Source organism: Bos javanicus, chromosome 16 (genome assembly GCF_032452875.1).
Source record: "Bos javanicus breed banteng chromosome 16, ARS-OSU_banteng_1.0, whole genome shotgun sequence".
Lineage (NCBI taxonomy): Eukaryota > Metazoa > Chordata > Mammalia > Artiodactyla > Bovidae > Bos > Bos javanicus.
In genome coordinates, this window is record NC_083883.1 from 66637513 (window position 1) to 66657278 (window position 19766).

General features: G+C 42.1%; 1 protein-coding gene across 2 annotated transcripts in view; it reads right to left on the bottom strand.

Annotated features, from left to right (window-relative positions):
- The window catches only part of NIBAN1 (niban apoptosis regulator 1), a 184140-nt gene that overhangs the window by 82336 nt on the left and 82038 nt on the right, over positions 1-19766 (bottom strand). For both annotated transcript variants that reach the window (XM_061383467.1, XM_061383466.1), the window contains exons 4-5: positions 10197-10311; positions 5848-6015 (exon numbers count right to left, since the gene is read on the bottom strand). In XM_061383467.1, coding sequence (XP_061239451.1) covers positions 5848-6015; positions 10197-10311 — 283 coding nt within the window. The remainder of the gene's footprint in view (positions 1-5847; positions 6016-10196; positions 10312-19766) is intronic.

Genomic DNA, 19766 nt, shown 5'->3' on the forward strand with positions numbered 1-19766 from the left:
TTGCTCAGTCATGTCCGACTCTCTGCAACCCCATGAACTGCAGCACGCCAGACCTCCCTGTTCATCACCAACTCCCGGAGTCCACCCAAACCCATGTCCATTGAGTCGGTGATGCCATCCAACCATCTCATCTTCTGTCATCCCCTTCTCCTCCTGCCCTCAATCTTTCCCACTATCAGGGTCTTTTCAAATGAGTCAGCTCTCCACATCAGGTGGCCAAAGTATTGGAGTTTCAGCTTCAACATCAGTCCTTCCAATGAACACCCGGGACTGATCTCCTTTAGGATAGACTGGTTGGATCTCCTTGAAGTCCAAGGGACTCTCAAGAGTCTTCTCCAACACCACAGTTCAAAAGCATCAATACTTCGGTGCTAAGCTTTCTTTATAGTCCAACTCTCATATCCATACATGACCACTGGAAAAACCATAGCCTGACTAGACAGACCTTTGTTGGCAAAGTAATGTCTCTGCTTTTGAATATGCTGTCTAGGTTGGTCATAGCTTTCCTTCCAAGAAGTAAGTGTCTTTTAATTTCATGGCTGCAATCACCATCTGCAGTGATTTTGGAGCCCCCAAAAATAAAGTCAGCCACTATTTCCACTGTTTCCCCATCTATTTGCCATCAAGTGATGGGACTGGATGCCATGATTTTAGTTTTCTGAATGTTGAGCTTTAAGCCAACTTTTTCATTCTCTTCTTTAACTTTCATCAAGAGGCTCTTTAGTTCTTCACTTTCTGCCATAAGGGTGGTGTCATCTGCATATCTGAGGTTATTGATATTTCTCCCAGCAATCTTGATTCCAGCTTGTGCTTCTTCCAGCCCAGCATTTCTCATGATGTACTCTGCATAGAAGTTAAATAAGCAGGGTGACAATATACAGCCTTGACGTACTCCTTTTCCTATTTGGAACCAGTCTGTTGTTCCATGTCTAGTTCTAACTGTTGCTTCCTGACCTGCATATAGGTTTCTCAAGAGGCAGGTCAGGTGGTCTGGTATTCCCATCTCTTTCAGAGTTTTCCACAGTTTATTGTGATCCACACAGTCAAAGGCTTTGGCATAGTCAATAAAGCAGAAATAGATGTTCTTCTGGAACTCTCTTGCTATTTCAATGATCTAGCAGATGTTGACAATTTGATCTCTGATTCTTCTGCCTTTTCTAACACCAGCTTGAATATCTGGAAGTTCACGGTTCACGTATTGCTGAAGCCTGGCTTGGAGAATTTTGAGCATTACTTTACTAGCGTGTGAGATGAGTGCAATTGTGTGGTAGTTTGAGCATTCTTGGCATTGCCTTTCTTTGGGATTGGAATGAAAACTGACCTTTTCCAGTCCTGTGGCCACTGCTGAGTTTTCCAAATTTGCTGACATATTGAGTGCAGCACTTTAATCTCACCATATCTTGCCGTCTTTGAAATTCTTCATACTTAAGCGAATTCCCCATCCACAGGTTATAAATTTGGTTTTCTACTGTTAATCTATCTTGTGTTATTTTAACTGCCAGCCAAAAGAACTATAGGGGAAATTTCTCCTCCCCTTACCCCCTTCCACAATAGGCTTCATATTTAGTCCAGCGTGTTGGAGGGGCATGCTAAATGAAAGAGTGTCAAAAATAAAAACAACAGAGGCTTCCCTGGTCATCCAGATGTTAAGAATCTGCTTTTCAATGCAGGGGATGCAGGTTCAATCCCTGCACTGAGAACTAATATCCCACATGCTGTGGGACAACTAAGCCTGCACTCTACATCTAGAGAGAAGCCGGTGTGCTGCAACTAAGACCCGATGCAGCCAAAATAAAGGAAGAAATATGTAACTATTTAAATACATAAAAATTTAAAGAAATAACAACAACCACACACACACACACACATCTCTGTGCTCCTTAGGAATGTAAATAATCTTTGAGGCACACAAAGGAAGCGCCATCTCTTGAAGGAAAGAGGAGCAGAGAGCTCTCTACTTGTCCTTACTTGCCCTGGAATATAGCCTTATTGTCCAAGAGCAGGGTGTAATCAGGCCCTTTGTCAGGGTTAAATAGGGACAAACCCCCTCCATAAGGAGGAAGAGAAGTGGTTCCAGATTCAGAAGGAATGGACATGGGTATCTAGACCAGTTTGAACCCAGAACTCCCAGGGTAAGTGGCCTGGGCTGTGTGGTGGGAATTTGAGCACAGAGGGAGGTATCCTGGGACACCTCCCCGCTCCGTCAAGTGACAGAAATCCTGGGTGGAACTTACCACGAAGGTAATGAGATGATCTTCCCTGAAAGATCTCGTGAGGGCGTTATGCTAAGTAAAATAAGTCAGACAGAAAGAAACAAATACTGTACGATCTCACTTACATGTGGAATCGTAAAAAAACAAACTGAACTCATAGAAGCAGAGAATAGATTGGTTGTTGCCAGAGGAGATGGGGGTAGGATGAATGAAGGGGGTCAAATGTATGAACTTCCAGCTATAAAATAAAATCAGGGGATGTACTGTACAACATGGTGACTATCGTTAACAATACTGTATTGTATATTACACAGTGGCTAAGAGAAGAGATCTTAAAAGATCTTATAAGAAAAAAATTCTGCTAACTTCTTGAGGTGACAGGTGTTAACTAAACTTGTGCTGATCATTTTACAATGATCATATATTAAATCATTACGTTGTACACCTGAAACTAATAACAATGCTATATGTCAATTATATCTCAATAAAACTAGGGAAAAAAAGATCCCTAAGGACCTGTGAATGGATGGATCAATAGCAGCTCAGCATCAGATGCTAGGATATCTCAGACCTAGTTCTCAGCGGTGGCACATGCTGGCCTGAGAGCCCATCAACAACAATACAAGCATACAGCCCAGAGCCCGGTTGCCTGGGGATGGAGGTCAGCAGGCTCTCTGCAGCCCCCTCAGGGTTTCTGGTCCTATTACAGCATTCATTTGACACCTATTTCTGAACTCTTCAGGTAATTATGGAAAAAAATAATGGTTAACTGGGAGTTTGTGAAATCTCTTAATGGTTTACTCAAGATTCTGCAATGAATAACAGGGAGAGATTGAAACCCCAAAAAAGTGACTCAGTAAAGATGAGTGGTACATTGTGTGGTCAAAAACAAAGAAACAGAGGCAGGAAAGGAGAGATCCATGGGCTCATTGGCCCATGGCCATCAAGAACAGTTCTCTACAATGTTCTGATGGTCTCTGGTTCTGACGGGAGCCATGGGAAAGTTCTGCCAAGTCACGCTAAGTCTGCAGAAAACCTCAGTGAGCTTTCTGGACAGAGGAATGTGACACAGAAGAACTAGGGCCACGTGACTAGACCTCATTATCTCAGTGCCTTTGATAACATACTGGAGAGCAGAGTGGGGTTTTGAATCGACTGATATCTTCCATAAATGGACTCTAACTGCAGGCTTACAATGCTTCCAAAAACTCCCCAGAGAAATTCCTATTATGTACATGAAGGGAGAATGAAGCCAGCCCCATCTGGCGGGATAGAGAACATTCTCTGCTGAGTGAAACTTCATGGCTCTTGTGTTCAGTGCCAATGGCATGTTCCTACTAGACCATGGCCCTGCACACTGAGGGGCAGGTGAATTGAAAAAATGAGTCAGACGGTGCAGGCAGTGCTGGGAAATTCTTTGCTCTCTAAAATATCAAAACCACAAGGCAAGATATCAATAAGGGTAACACTTCTATAAAGTCCCTAATGAGTTATGAGCCAGTATTATGACAAATGTTACTCAGAGTTGCTATAGCAAAATAGAGTGACATTATCTTTTTCCATTAGCCTTCTATCACTACACCAGCTAAAATCAAGCACGGGTTGAGAAGCATCACTAGCAACTTTTGCTCTGTGGAACTGACACTCTCAGGGAAACCTCAGAACTTTAAAGTAAGTGTACAATACGTGTGTGTGTTCAGTTGTTCAGTCATGTCTGACTCTTTGTGATCCCACGGACTGTAGCCCACCAGGCTCCTTGGTCCATGGGATTCTCCAGGCAAGAATATTGGAGTGAGTACTCTTGCCTGGAAAATCCCATGGGCGGAGGAGCCTGGTAGGCTGCAGTCCATGGGGTTGCTAAGAGTCGGACACGATGACTGAGCGACTTCACTTTCACTTTTCACTTTCATGCATTGGAGAAGGAAATGGCAACCCGCTCCAGTGTTCTTGCCTGGAGAATCCCATGGATGGGGGAGCCTGGTGGGCTGCCATCTATGGGGTCGCACAGAGTCAGACACGACTGAAGCAACTTACGAGCAGCAGCAGCCATTTCCTTCTCCAAAGTGTACAATGCAATTAGCTTTATTAGGAAATAAAGGCATAGAAGAATGAGGTGACTCAACTCAAATGTCACCTGCCCAGAGGGGCCTCCTCTGACCAGCCTTCTCCATTCTTCCCTGTGTAACAGCTTCTAGTTACTCTGTAATACATACCTTTGACAACCAGCAAGTTGTCTTCTGAATTGGTGCATGTGTGTGTCCCTCCTTCCTGTCTGAATGTAGATGCCAGAGAGAGGGAATTTGCATGGTTCATTACTCTGTCCCGAATACCTTTCGAGAGGCTGGCACAGAGTAAGCTCACAATAACATTTGACTGGTTACCTTTCCAACTGCCAAATGACAAACAGCTCAATTATCTGTAACAGAAGGCTTCGTGGAGTCCAGAAAAACCAGTATTCATATCAGCTTTTCAAAAATACCACATACCAGAATGAGCAGTCTTTGTTATTATAGACATAACAGTTAAATCAGTATATAGAGGCAACACGGTCTGCAGCAATGCCACGCCAAGTGTGGTCTGTGAACCAACAGCATCAGCATCCCTTGGCAGTTTGTTAGAAATGCAAAGTCAGGGACCCACCACAGACCCAGTGAATATCTGTAGGTGGAGCCAAAAAAATCTGTTCAGCAAGTTTTCCAGGTGATTCTTATGTACCCTAAAGTTTTGAGTAACTAATTCAGAAATAAAAGTGAGAAAAATGAAATGTCATAAGGACTAGGATTTTCTCAGGGACAACTGGTTCATTCTTGATGTCATTGAGATTTTTTAAAAGTCAGGACAGGGACCTCCCTGGTGGTCCAGTGGTTAAGGATCCACCTTGCAATTCAGGGGACACTGGTTCAATCCCTGGTCCGGGAAGATGCCACATGCCACAGAGCATCTAAGTACAAGCACCGAAACTACTGAAGCCCACATGCCTAGAGTCTGTGCTCTGCATCAAGAGAAGCCACCATAGTGAGAAGCCTGCTCACCACAACTAGAGAAAGCCCATGTGCAGTAACAAAGACACAGCCAAAAATAAATAAAATTAAAGTAAATATTAAAAAACCAATCAGGACGGAAGAGGAGGAGGAGGCATTATACTCAGAATCGTATACATGAATATGGTGCTCTGCCTACACGGGCCCTCAGACACCTACTCCACATCCTGCTCCACTGAGGCTCCGCTGCCTTGGGCTTCCCAGATGGCGCTAGTGGTAAAGAACCTGCCTGCCAATGCAGTAGACATAAGAAACGAGGGTTCGATTCCTGGGTCGGGAAGATCCCCGGGAGGAGGAAATGGCAACCCACTGCAATATTCTTGCCTGGAGAATCCCAGGGACAGAGGAACCTGGTGGGCTAGAGTCCCTGCTATCGCACAGAGTCGGACATGACTGAGGATCTACACACACACACACAGCATACCCTGCCCAGACTAAGCAGCTAGCAAATTGACTGCACTTTTTGTGTACAAAACTTACACTTCACTCAGCTTTCCTCTCCTTCCCCAAGGCAACACCATCTATGGCTGTTTCAAGAAATCATTCTATAGATGACTGATCAGGCCAACCGAGAAAAGGCAGCCGTGCCGTACCGTGATTTAGATGTCTGATGCAGTCACTCAGGAGAGCGCTGAACTTCTTCTGGTCAGCGGCATCCTGGAAGCAGAAGTAGCCGTGTCTGAGGAAGGGCTGCCACAGGTACACTGGGAATTCCTTGGGCAGGACCACAAAGGGCTGCGTGTTCTCCTTCTCATTGGATGCTGAAGAAACATGGAAAACACCAAGACATCTTAAAATGTGTATGTCTTATTTAAAATTCCTATTTCAGGCTGTGAGAGCTTACTTCAGGCTGTGGGGCAACCAATGGGCTGAAATGGTGGTATGAAATGTCTTCACAGGGTCAGGGAAAAGGAGAGTCCAGGCTCCCCTCACATCCCGCCACCAGCTTCACCTGCCTCGCTTGAGCAGGTGGCCTCACCTCCGATCCACAGGGACGGCTGAGGCCATCAGACACAATCGAGCTCAGCTTCCTCACCTGGAATGAGCTACAGTCAGAGTAGAGTCTTTCCTCTGCTGCCACTGTGTCCACCTGTTGGACACTCACCCTACAGCTCCCGATTCACCAGGTCTGCTCTCTGCTCTCCACTCTCTTCCCACCCCCACCCCCAATCACTGCCAAACCAGCATTTGCAGCTTTGATGCCATCAACCCTTATTCTCACCCTAGACTTGTTCCTTCTTCACCAGTCCCCAAACCAAACTGCCTGGGTCACTAATGTCATCCTGACTGCCGGCTTATGGCTTCTTCTTTATTACCCACCCTTACAACCTGATCAGGGATTATCTGTTACCCCTTCCTTTGAAAACATTCTCTTCCCTTGACTTCCAGGAGGGTGACCTTCTCCATGCTTTTTAAACATCACTGCCCCTTTTCACTTTTATTGGTTCCTCTGCCCCTTCTCTCCATCTCTCTCTTTAAGTGTTGGTATTTGCCCTGTTCTGCGCTGATTTCTGCCCCACTCTCTTCTCTACTCTCCCAAAGGAGGTATCATCATCCTTCCTATGACTTTGCAAGTTGCTTCTGCAGTTCATGCTTCTTTTTTCTCCTTTCCCTCTATCATATTTTTGCATAGAAAACTCTCATTCATCCTTCGAAACTCAGTTCAAAAGCCACCTCCTCTGGGATGCCTTTGTTGGCACCACCCTCTGCCACCAGAGACAGAGTAGGGTGCTCCCTACCTTGTCCTCCCAAAATGTAATGATCTGTGGTTGTGTCTGGTTCCCACACTCAGAGTGAGGGACATAAAGTGAGATAAACCTCCCCCACCTCCAATTAGGGCTTCTCTGGTGGCTCAGAGGTAAAGAATCTACCTGCCAATGCAGGAGACGCAGGTTTGATCCCTGGGTTGGGAAGATCCCCAGGAGAAGGAAATGGCAATCCACTCCAGTATTCTGGCCTGGAGAATCCATGGACAGAGGAACCTGGCAGGCTAGAGTTGGACACGACTGAGCGACTAAACAACAACCACCTCCAATTAATTCTCCCCAGAAGCAGAACCACTGCCCTGGAACTCCTTGAGGGTGGAGGCTCCATCGTACATATCTCTGCATGTTCAACTCATAGCATACAAAGCTAGTAGATGTTGCACTACAGTTTGTTAAATGAATAAATATGTTATGTGGTCCTAGGAAATTTTTAAAGCCTTAAACAATAGAACTTTCAGCCCTTTCTGCAAAATCAATTCCAAGAAATTCAAGTTGAGCCATACAATTACTCAGATCTCCTGTCTAAACTTTATTCCTCTCCATGCATTCCATTTCTATGATATTGCATTCATTTAAATGAGCCCCAGCTTGTTTCTAGAGTCGTGGAAAACAAGCAGAAGGAAAAATGAATTCCGGGCTCCCTGCCCACATAATGGGCACTATCTCAAGGGAAGCAAGGGGAGAGGGACCTACTAAGAGGCAACTGAAAGCACTGGGCATACCAAGAAATGGATCATAACCATGAGGAAAGCTGCAGAACAGACTCCTGCTTCCGGCAAGCTGAGGTTGGTTTAGATATAGAATAGATTTCCTGGGGCATACATGGGAGTTCCATTTCTGAACTTAATAAAGCTGAACATGTTGGGAGCACAATCTTGAGCTCACCAGTCCCAAGCAAAATACCAAGGAATGAATCAGCATACGAATGCCAACAAATGAATAAATGATTGAATACTGTAGCAGAGACCTCCGGCTGTAACACATTTCTATCCTCTCCTCTTCCTAATAACATCCCTGATTTTTAGTTTAGCAAGTGTCTTTATAGACTACAGCCTACATTTCCAGCCTTCACTGCAGTTTGGTTTGCCAACGTCACTAAGTTTTCACCAACAACTGTGTAAGAAGACCAATATTGATAAACCCTTTAGTGCTTTTTCTCAAGTGAAGTTAATTCCTCCAGTCTTTATGGTGCCTCTGTTCTTTTCAATAAAATTAGAATCACACAGCAATCACCGTTTGTGAAACAATACCCCTTGCCCTTTCCAAGATGTCACAATATTGTACAAACAATTGAAAGCAACATTCACCCTTTACGTTGCAAAGCTTTAGCAAGCCCCATGAAATTCACTCCTATTGTCCTCTAGTTATAACTTACTTAACCTCTTACAATAATTTTCCAGACACCATTTTTTCCAGTCTGCATTTTTTCTGAGTTACCAGGATATCACAAATGACCTCCTATAGGATATTCTATTTTTAAAACTGAGAAGGCCACAACATACAATTTAAAGAGTCACTGAAAGTTAAAAAAAATAAAGAAAGAAAAAAAGAAAAAAAATAATAAAACAAAAAGTCACTGAAATACCCATTCTGAAGTTCAGGGTCAAGCAGCAGTATTCATCCAGGCCTTGTTTTTTATTCCTTTTCATTCCTTCTGATTTGATCTCAACAATAAATCAATTAATGCTATTCTCTGCTCTGACTGATTTCATTGGAAAGTTCTTTTAAGAGGTTCTAAAGAGTGGAGTTGGTGACGGACAGGGAGGCCTGGCGTGCTGCGATTCATGGGGTCGCAAAGAGTCGGACACGACTGAGCGACTGAACTGAACTGAACTGAAGAGTCAACATGTTGGTATCCCCATTTCTAGGAGCAGCTCCAGAGCCAAGATAACATGTAAGTAGACATTAAAAGAAAATATAATAATACATATAGTACACATAAAGTGTTGTTTTAGCTTGAATGGCTTAGTAAGAGTTTGTTAATCTAGGTTTATGGTTCATGTACTAATCCTGTAATAGTGTTATAAAAAACACCACACTAAGCATTCTGCACTGAAATAACAACTGATAAAATTATTTTACATTTTCCCCCATAAATTCCAGTGAAATGATTACACCTATTAATAAGAACCAGGACTCTCTTCAAGAAACTAAGTAATTATTGTGTGCTTTGATTTACACAAAGCCAGATGGAGTTATTACATTATCCACAGTTCATGAATCTCTAGGAAACGCTCTATTTGGTCTGTATATTATCCCTTACACTCTCGGCATGGAAAAAGTGAAATGAATGAGAATGAAAGTATGTTAGAGTTGGTAATAACCTTCTAGATTTTCAATTTCAAGTCCCTAGAGTTGGGAGAAACAGAATTCAAAGAGGGTCAGCAATGGCTAAGGAAAATGCTTGATAAGCATCACAGAACCAGATGAAAATCCAGTCTTCAAATTCTCAGTTCAGCGCTCTTTCTATAGCAGTATTCAGCTATTATTTATAGATATGCTAATTAATGCAATGGTTTTTTTTACACAGTACGTAAGAGTTACTCTAATGCCTAATGCCTACTACAAGTATTTCGTTGACTTAGGATATTTTATTGCAAATCATCCAAAAATTAGAAAAATAACGTCTTCTGACAGGTTTTACTGAAAGATGGGATTGTACATTTCACAGACGGGGCCCGACATATTTATTTTTGCTGTCCTGTGTCAAGCTTGCAATATATTCCAAAGCTTCAAGACATCTGACAAACAGTCCATTTTCTATATGCTAGGAACACAGTGACTGACTTGTGTACTACCAAATATGATTTAAAGTAACAGAAGTGGTACAAGGTTTACCTGAATTAGAGAAATTATATCTTCCATTTGCCTATGGAGAATGTGTGTCTAGCCCAGGGTTCCTCAACTGTGGCCTATTGATATTTAATGCCAGATAATTCTTCAATGTCAAAGACAGTTCAGTGCATTGCAGGATATTTAGCAAGAATTACTGGCCTCTATTCATTAAATGTCTATTGCAGTTCCTCCCAAGTTGTGATGACCAAAAATATCTCCAGATACAGCCAAATGTCCCTGGAGAGTGAAATCCCCCCACCCTCACCCTTGAGAAGCACTGGTCTAACTAAATAGAACATGTTTAGGAATTTTGTCTTGGGAAGGAATGCTCAGTAACTCACCAATAGGGTCTGGGAAATGCCGATCAGATAATAAATTGTATTCATCTTCTGAGGTTAGCACCTTGCCACCAGCTGGAAGAATTCGGCTTTTAGGGGGAGCTCCTTTCTGGTAGGCCTAAGAAAGGAAAGGCAAAAATGAGTGGACTTTTTCCTCATTGGATTTTTGGGAAATATCAGGAATATTAGAAATAGACAAACCCAGACACCATACAGTCAGAGATAGAAATCCCATACTATATCATTGAGTAAGAGCCATTTATACAAAAATTATATTTTGTACCAGAAGCCTCTGTCATAGTAAACATCAGGACTTGCTCTAGGACCAAAAAAGAAAGAAAGTCTCTTAAACTTTTCACTGGCTATGTTCTGGCTGTAGTGATTGGGACAGGGAAGGGCACATGACCTCAGCATGTCCAATCAGAGTGAGTGTTAGGGTCAGCAAGAAAGGTTCTTACACTTTCCACTGGTTATATCCTGGATGCAGCGATTGGGTCAGGAATGATCACATGACCTGATTCAGTCCAATCATAGTGAGCTTCAGGACTTAGCAAGCGAGGCTGACAAAAAGCCTCAGCTCTGAGAGGAGGTGAGGACAGGACACTGGGCTGCCATCTTGTTACTGTGGAGAAGTCTGAAGGTTTCTGACCATGGAGATTTGGGCCTGGTAAGGAAGCTAGGCTGAATGAAGGCAAAGATTTCAGATGGAAGAAAGAATAAACTGAGTTCTGATATCACTGGAGCCATGAGTCCAACTGCACCTGAAGCTGGGCCTATGCCCTGGGCATTTTAGGTCAGGATTCAACCAATCCCAGCCCTTTTTTTCCTTTTTATAAATCTTAAAATTTTTTTCCTTTTTTTTTTTTTTTTAAACTGAAGTATAGTTGATTTCATGGATCACAGCCTTGTCATGGAAAAGAGGCTTGCATAACTCAATAAAGCTAAGAGCTATACTATGCAAGGCCACCCAAGATGGACAGGTCATAGTGGAGAGCTCTAACAAGACGTGGTTCACTGGAGAAGGGAATGGCAAACCACTCCAGTATTCTTGCCATGAGAACCCCATGAACAGTATGAAAAGGCAAAAAACTATGACACCAGAAGATGAAGCCCCAGGTCAGAAGGTGTCCAATATGCTACTGGAGAAGAGTGGAGAAATAACTCCAGAAAGAATGAAGTGGCTGGGCCAAGCAGAAAGGACACTCGGTGTTGGATACATCTGAGAGTGAAAGTGAAATCCAACGCTGTAAAGAACAATATTGCATAGGAACCTGGAATGTTAGGTCCATGAATTAAGGTAAATTGGACATGGTCAAGCAGGAGATAGCAAAAGTGAACACTGATATATTAGGAATCACTGAACTAAAATGGACTGGAATGGGTGAATTTAACTCAGATGACCAGTATATCTACTACTGTGGGCAAGAATCCCTCAGAAGAAATGGAGTAGCCATCGTAGTCAACAAGAGTCCAAAATGCAGTACTTCAGTGCAATCTCAAAAATGACAGAATGATCTCAGTTCGTTTCCAAGGCAAATCATTCAGCAACACAGTAATCCAAGTCTATGCCCAACCACTAATGCTGGAGAAGATAAATGATTCTATGAAGACCTACAAACCTTGTAAATAACAAAAAAGATTTCCTTTTCATCATAGGGGATTGGGATGCAAAAAGGGAAGTCAAGAGATACCTGGAGTAACAGGCAAGTGTTGCCTTGGAGTACAAAATGAAGCAGAAAGGCTAACAGTTTTGTCGACAGAACACACTGGTCACAGCAAACACCCTCTTCCAACAACAAAAGAGATAACTCTACACATGGACATCAGCAGATGGTCAACACCAAAATCAGACTGATTATATTCTTTGCAGCTGGAGATGGAGAAGCTCTATACAGTCAGCAAAAGAAAGACCTGGAGCTGACTGTGGCTTAGGTCATAAACTCCTTACTGCAAAATTTAGGGATATTGAAGAAACTAGAGAAAACCACTTGACCATTCAGGTATGACCTAAATCAAATCCTTTATGATCATACAGTGGAGGTGACAAAGGGATTAAATCTGGCAGACAGAGTGCCTGAAGAAATATAGAGAGGTTCATAACATTGTACAGGAGGCAGTGACTAAAGCCATTCCAAAGAAAGAGAAATGTCAGAAGACAAAATAGTTGTCTGAGGAGGCCTTACAAATAGCTGAGAAGAGAAGAGAAGTGAAAGGCAAGGGAAAAAGGGAAAAACATACCCAACTGAGTGCAGAGTTCCAGAGAATAACAAGGAGAGATAAGAAGGCCTTCTTACATGAACAGTGCAAAGAAATAGACGAAAACAATAGAATGGGAAAGACTAGAGATCTTGTCAAGAAAACTGGAGATATCAAGGGAGCATTTCAAGCAAGGATGGACACGATAAAGGACAGAAATGGCAAGGACCTAACAGAAGCAGAAGATATTAAGAAGCAGTGGCAGGAATACACAGAAGAACTACACAATAACAATTTTAATGACCTGGATAAGCATGATGGTGTGGTCACTCACCTAGAGCCAGACATCCTGGAGTGTAAAGTAACATGGGCCTTAAGAAGCATTACTAATAACAAAGCTAGTGGAGGTGATGGAATTCCAGCTGAGCTATTTCAAATCCTAAAAGATGATGCTGTTAAAGTGCTGCACTCAGTATGTCAGCAAATATGGAAAACTCAGCAGTGGCCACTGGATTGGAAAAGGACAGATTTCATTCCAACCCCAAAAAAAGGCAATGCCAAAGAATGCTCAAATTACTGCACAATTGTGCTCATGTCACGAGCTAGTAAGGTTATGCTCAAAATCCTTCAAGTTCAGCTTCAGCAGTAAATGAACTGAGAACTTTCAGATTTACAAGGTGGGTTTTAAAAAGGCAGAGGAACCAGAGATCAAATTGCTAACATTCATTGGATAATAGAAAAAGCAAGAAAATTCCAGAAGAATATCTACTTCTGCTTCATTGACTATGCTTTGGTTGTATGGGTCACAGCAAAATGTGGAAAATTCTTCAAGAGATGGGAATACCAGACCACCTGACCTGCTTCCTGAGAAATCTGTATGCAGGTCAGGAAGCAACACTTAGAACTGGACACAGAACAATGGACTGGTTCCAAATTGGGAAAGGAGTACAAGAAGGTTGTATATTGTCACCCTGCTTATTTAACTTATATTCAGAGTACACCCTGTGAAATGCCAAGCTGGATGAAGCACAAGCTGGAATCAAGATTGCTGGGAGAAATATCAGTAACCTCAGATATGCAGATGATGCCACTCTATGGCATAAAGTGAAGAGGGACTAAAGAGCCTTTAATGAAAGTGAAACAAAAGAGTGAAAAAGTGGGTTTGAAACTCAGCCTTCAAAAAACTAAGATCATAGCATCTGGTCTCATCACTTCATGGCAAATATTAATAAAGGGGGGGAAGTGGAAGCAGTGACTGATTTTATTTTCTTGAGCTCCAAAATCACTGCAGACTGTGACTGCAACCATGAAATTCAAAGACTCTTGCTCCTTCAAAGGAAAGTTACGACAAACCTAGACAGCATATTCAAAAGCACAGACACCACTTTGCTGACAAAGGTCTGCATAGTCAAAGCTATGGTTTTTCCAGTAGTAAAGTACAGATGTGAGAATTGGATCATAAAGAAGGCTGAACACTGAAGAATTCATGCTTTCAAATTATGGTGCTGGAGAAGACTTTTGAGAGTCCCTTGAACTGCAAGCAGATAAAACCAGTCAATCCTAAAGGAAATTAACCCTGAATATTCACTGGAATAAACCACTGAATAAACTACTTCAGTATTCTTGCCTTGATACATGAACAGTATGAAAAGGCAAAATGATAGGATACTGAAAGAGGAACTCCCCGGGTCAGTAGGTGCCCAATATGCTACTGGAGATCTGTGGAGAAATAACTCCAGAAAGAATGAAGGTATGGAGCCAAAGCAAAAATAATACCCAGTTGTGGATGTGACTGGTGATGGAAGCAAGGTCTGATGGTATAAAGAGCAATATTGCATAGGAACCTGGAATGTCAGGTCCATGAATCAAGGCAAATTGGAAGTGGTCAAACAGGAGATGGCAAGAGTGAATGTCGACATTCTAGGAATCAGTGAACTAAGATGGACTGGAATGGGTGAATTTAACTCAGATGACCATTATATCTACTACTGTGGGCAGGAATCCCTTAGAAGAAATGGAGTAGCCATCATGGTCAACAAAAGAGTCCAAAATGCAGTACTTGGATGCAATCTCAAAAATGACAGAATGATCTCTGTTCATTTCCAAGGCAAACCATTCAATATCACAGTAATCCAAACCTTTGCCCCAACCAGTAACACTGAAGAAGCTGAAGTTGAACGGTTCTATGAAGACCTACAAGACCTTTTAGAACTAACATCCAAAAAAGATGTCCTTTTCATTATAGGGGACTGGAATGCAAAAGTAGGAAGTCAAGAAACACCTGGAGTAACAGGCAAATTTGGCCTTGGAATACGGAATGAAGCAGAGCAAAGGCTAATAGAGTTTTGCCAAGAGAACACACTGGTCATAGCAAATACCCTCTTCCAACAACACAAGAGAAGACTCTACACATGAACATCACCAGATGGTCAACACCGAAATCAGATTGATTATATTCTTTGCAGCCAAAGATGGAGAAACTCTATACAGTCAGCAAAAACAAGACCAGGAGCCGACTGTGGCTCAGATCATGAACTCCTTATTGCCAAATTCAGACTTAAATTGAAGAAAGTAAGAAAAACCACTAGACCATTCAGGTATGACCTAAATCAAATCCCTTATGATTATACAGTGGAAGTGAGAAATAGATTTAAGGGCCTAGATCTGACAGACTGCCTGATGAACTATGGACAGAGGTTCGTGACACTGTACAGGAGACAGGGATCAAGACCATCCCTATGGAAAAGAAATGGAAAAAAGCAAAATGGCTGCCTGGGGAGGCCTTACAAATAGCTGTGAAAAGAAGAGAAGTGAAAAGCAAAGGAGAAAAGGAAAGATATAAGCATCTGAATGCAGAGTTCCAAAGAATAGCAAGGAGACATAAGAAAGCCTTCCTCAGTGATCAATGCAAAGAAATAGAGGAAAACAACAGAACGGAAAAGACTAGAGATCTCTTCAAGAAGATTAGAGATACCAAGGGAACATTTCATGCAAAGATGGGCTCAATAAAGACAGCAATGCTATGGACCTAACAGAAGCAGAAGATATTAAGAAGAGGTAGAAAGAATACACAGAAGAACTGTACAAAAAAAATCTTCATGACCAAGATAATCACGATGGTGTGATCACTCACCTAGAGCCAGACATCCTGGAATGTGAAGTCAAGTGGGCCTTATAAAGCATCACTACAAACAAAGCTAGTGGAGGTGACAGAATTCCAGTGGAGCTATTTCAAATCCTGAAAGATGATGCTGTGAAAGTGCTGCACTCAGTATGCCAGCAAATTTGGAGAACTCAGCAGTGGCCACAGGACTGGAAAAAGTCAGTTTTCATTCCAATCCCAAAGAAAGGTAATGCCAAAGAATGCTCAAACTACCACACAATTGCACTCATCTCACACGCTAGTAAAGTAATGCTCAAAATTCTCCAAGCCAGGCTTTAGCAATATGTGAACCATGAACTTCCAGATGTTCAAGCTGGTTTTAGAAAAGACAGAGGAACCAGAGATCAAATTGCCAATATCCGCTGGGTCATCAAAAAAGTAAGAGAGTTGCAGGAAAACATCAATTTCTGCTTTATTGACTATGCCAAAGCCTTTGACTGTGTGGATCACAATAAACTGGAAAACTCTGAAAGTGATGGGAATACCAGACCACCTGACCTGCCTCTTGAGAAACCTATATGCAGGTCAGGAAGCAACAGTTAGAACTGGACATGGAACAACAGACTGGTTCCAAATAGGAAAAGGAGTACGTCAAGGCTGTATATTGTCACCCTGCTTATTTAACTTCTACGCAGAGTACATCATGAGAAACGCTGGGCTGGAAGAAGCACAAGCTGGAATCAAGATTGCCGGGAGAAATATCAATAACCTCAGATATGCAGATGACACCACCCTTATGGCAGAAAGTAAAGAGGATCTAAAAAGCCTCTTGATAAAAGTGAAAAAGGAGAGTGAAAAAGTTGGCTTAAAGCTCAACATTCGGAAAACTAAGATCATGTCATCTGGTCCCATCACTTCATGGGAAATAGATGGGGAAACAGTGGAAACAGTGTCAGACTTTATTTTTGGGGGCTCCAAAATCACTGCAGATGCTGATTGCAGCCATGAAATTAAAAGACACTTACTCCTTGGAAGGAAAGTTATGACCAACCTAGACAGCAGAGACATTACTTTGCCAACAAAGGTCTGTCTATTCAAGGCTATGGTTTTTCCAGTGGTCATGTATGGATGTGAGAGTTGGACTGTGAAGAAAGCTGAGCACCAAAGAATTGATGCTTTTGAACTGTGGTGTTGGAGAAGACTCTTGAGAGTCCCCTGGACTGCAAGGAGATCCAACCAGTCCATCCTAAAGGAGATCAGTCCTGGGTGTTCATTGGAAGGACTTACACTAAAGCTGAAACTCTAATACTTTGGCCACCTCATGTGAAGAGTTGACTCATTTGAAAAGACCCTGATGCTGGGAGGGATTGGGGGCAGGAGGAGAAGGGGACGACAGAGGATGAGATGGCTGGATGACATCACTGACTCGATGGACATGAGTTTGAGTCAACTCCGGGAGTTGGTGATGGACAGGGAGGCCTGGCGTGCTGCAATTCATGGGGTCACAAAGAGTCGGACTCGACTGAGTGACTGAACTGAACTGATTCACTGGAAGGACTGATACTGAAGCTGAAGCTCCAATACCTTGGCCATCTGATACTAAGAGCCAACTCATTGGAAAAGACCTTGATGATGGGAACGATTCAGGGAAAATGAGAAGGGGGCGGCAGAGGATGAGATGGTTAGATAGCATCACCGACTCAGTGGACATGAATTTGAGACAACTCTGGGAGACAGTAGAGAATAGAGGAGCCTGGTGTGCTACTTTCCATGGGGTCACAAAGAGTTGAAGAGACCGTCTTTTCTCCACTTTCTTTCCTCCTTTGTTGAAGATTAATTGATCGTAGTGTGTGGTTTTATTTCTGGGCTGTCTATTCTATTCCATTGACCCATATGTTTGTTTTTGTGCAATAACATGCTGTTTTGATTAATGTTGCTTTTTTTTTGCAAGATCATAGGACCAGCTCTAGACTAGAGCAATTGCTTCAGTCAGGGTAGAGCTTTACTTGACCTGACATGGGTCATGGTGCCTCCCGGAGCTAAGGTGAAAAAAATGTTTACATACTTGCTACTTGTGGGTACTTTTGTGTAATGGTCACAAGATGATAAATCAGAGTCCCTAATCTCAGGGAGATTCACTGTAGATACGTCTCAAAGGAGAGAAATGTAATCTCAGTAACTTCTAGAAATTCAGCACTACACTTATCATTTCAGATGCTAGCACCTGAATCATTCTAATAACCACAAGAATGATGACACATACAGATATTTACAGCACAAAATACTTGGAGACTGATGACTAATGAGACTGTGGGACGTGCAGGTGCAATTATGGCTGCTAAGGATTTTTACCAAAAGCATAAAAAGGTAACAGTGATAAAATATGCTACCACTTGCCCTCATACATGAGGCTGTTTTTCAGTAAAATGGTTTGCTGCTAAGTTGCTTCAGTCGTGTCCGACTCTGTGCGACCCCACAGATGGGAGCCCAACAGGTTCCCCCGTCCCTGGGATTCTCCAGGCAAGAATACTGGAGTGGGTTGCCATTTCCTTCTCCAATGCATGAAAGTGAAAAGTGAAAGTGAAGTCGCTCAGTCGTGTCCGACTCCTAGTGACCCCATGGACTGCAGCCTACCAGGCTCCTCCATCCATGGGATTTTCCAGGCAGGAGTACTGGAGTAGGGTGCCATTGCCGTCTCCAAAATGGTTTAGGATGGAATTATAATATCATGACATCTGAACAATTCTGGTCAGCAGACAAAACGCTCTGCTGTTTGGGAAACATAACAGAATTGCAAAGCATCATGAAAGCAGTGAAGTTGTTGGTTAAACAGATATACTCATGGAGACATACAGATAAGATAAAATGTAAGTATATGCTCTGATGGGAGGGCGTAAGTCAAGGGAAATTTGTGAGACTAACAAGCTACAACCAAGTTGAGAACTGAAACCATAAAACTGTGGGACCTAAAGTCTGGCATGGTGGTTCTCTTGGGAATACCTAAAATAATGTTAATAATGGCTACAAAATCAGAGTAGCAATAACATATTCTGCATCAGTAAGATAGTGGTTGAAGAAACCCAAACAAAACAAACTCCTGTGTGTCTAAGAAGGCTGTTTTCATTTTTGTAAGAACCACTAATCAAGTGCTCAAGCATATCAGGACCCACAGCAAAAGAGAGAAGAATTGAAAACGGTGTGATTTGGAGAAAGTTTAGGAACAGTTTGATTCAGACTGGCCTCAAATCTGAACTGTGTTATCTAATCTAGGTTTTTAAAAACATTATATGTTATATTATTTAACCCTCAAAACAGCATTGTGAATTAGACATTATCTCCATTTTATCAATGAGAAAAGTGAAACTCAAAGAGGTTAAATAACTTGTCAATGACCCAGTGGTGAGAAGGTGATGAAATCCAGCCCCAGGAATCAGGAACTGAGAATGAAAATAAGAATGCTCATTTTTTTTCCCTGTTCAATTACCAGCCAAGACTGGATTCTTGATAAAAGAATTGGTAATTTATAGATAGTTAATTTATAACTTTTAGGTGTAAGATTTTTTGTTTTCTGTGTTTTTTTTGGCTGTACTGTGTTACATACAGGATCTTAATTTCCTGAACAGGGATTGAACCCATGGCTCCTGCAGTCCTACGGTGGAAGCCTGGAGTCCTAACCACTGGACCGCTCAGGAATTCCATCTTAGGTGTAATTAAAAAAAAATCCTTTTGTAATTAATAAACAGGATATCATTAAAACTTTGAGGGACTATGGCACACTGCATGGGCATTTTTTCCAAGTTAAAAAAAAAATTGGTTATTACCAAACTCAGTGACCATATCTTAGCAACCAGAACAAGTTTTCTTGAAAATGATGAGCAAAGCAAATAAAGCAATATAGTTCATAAACTGTAAGCTAAGGGAGCAAGTTTTAACCTTAAAATGAAAAAGGGAAAAAAAAAATTTTGATTCAAAATGAAACTTCAGTTAGTGCCAAATGTGATGAAAACCTTAATAAATACAAGAGTGAGTTCATGAGTGTTTCCTCCACATCAGCTAGTTGTCATACCAACAACTGGTCTACATTGGGCTCTGCTAGCACTTGGCCATACACTAAGGGCTTCAGTGTGTTCATGTGTTTATCCTCATAACAACATCGTGATGAAAGAATCATGCTTACCACTCTTCAGATGAGAAAACTGAGGTTCACGGAGATTAATAACTTATGCAAGGACACATATCTCTAGAAACTGGTTCAAAGTGCAAAATATTAACCA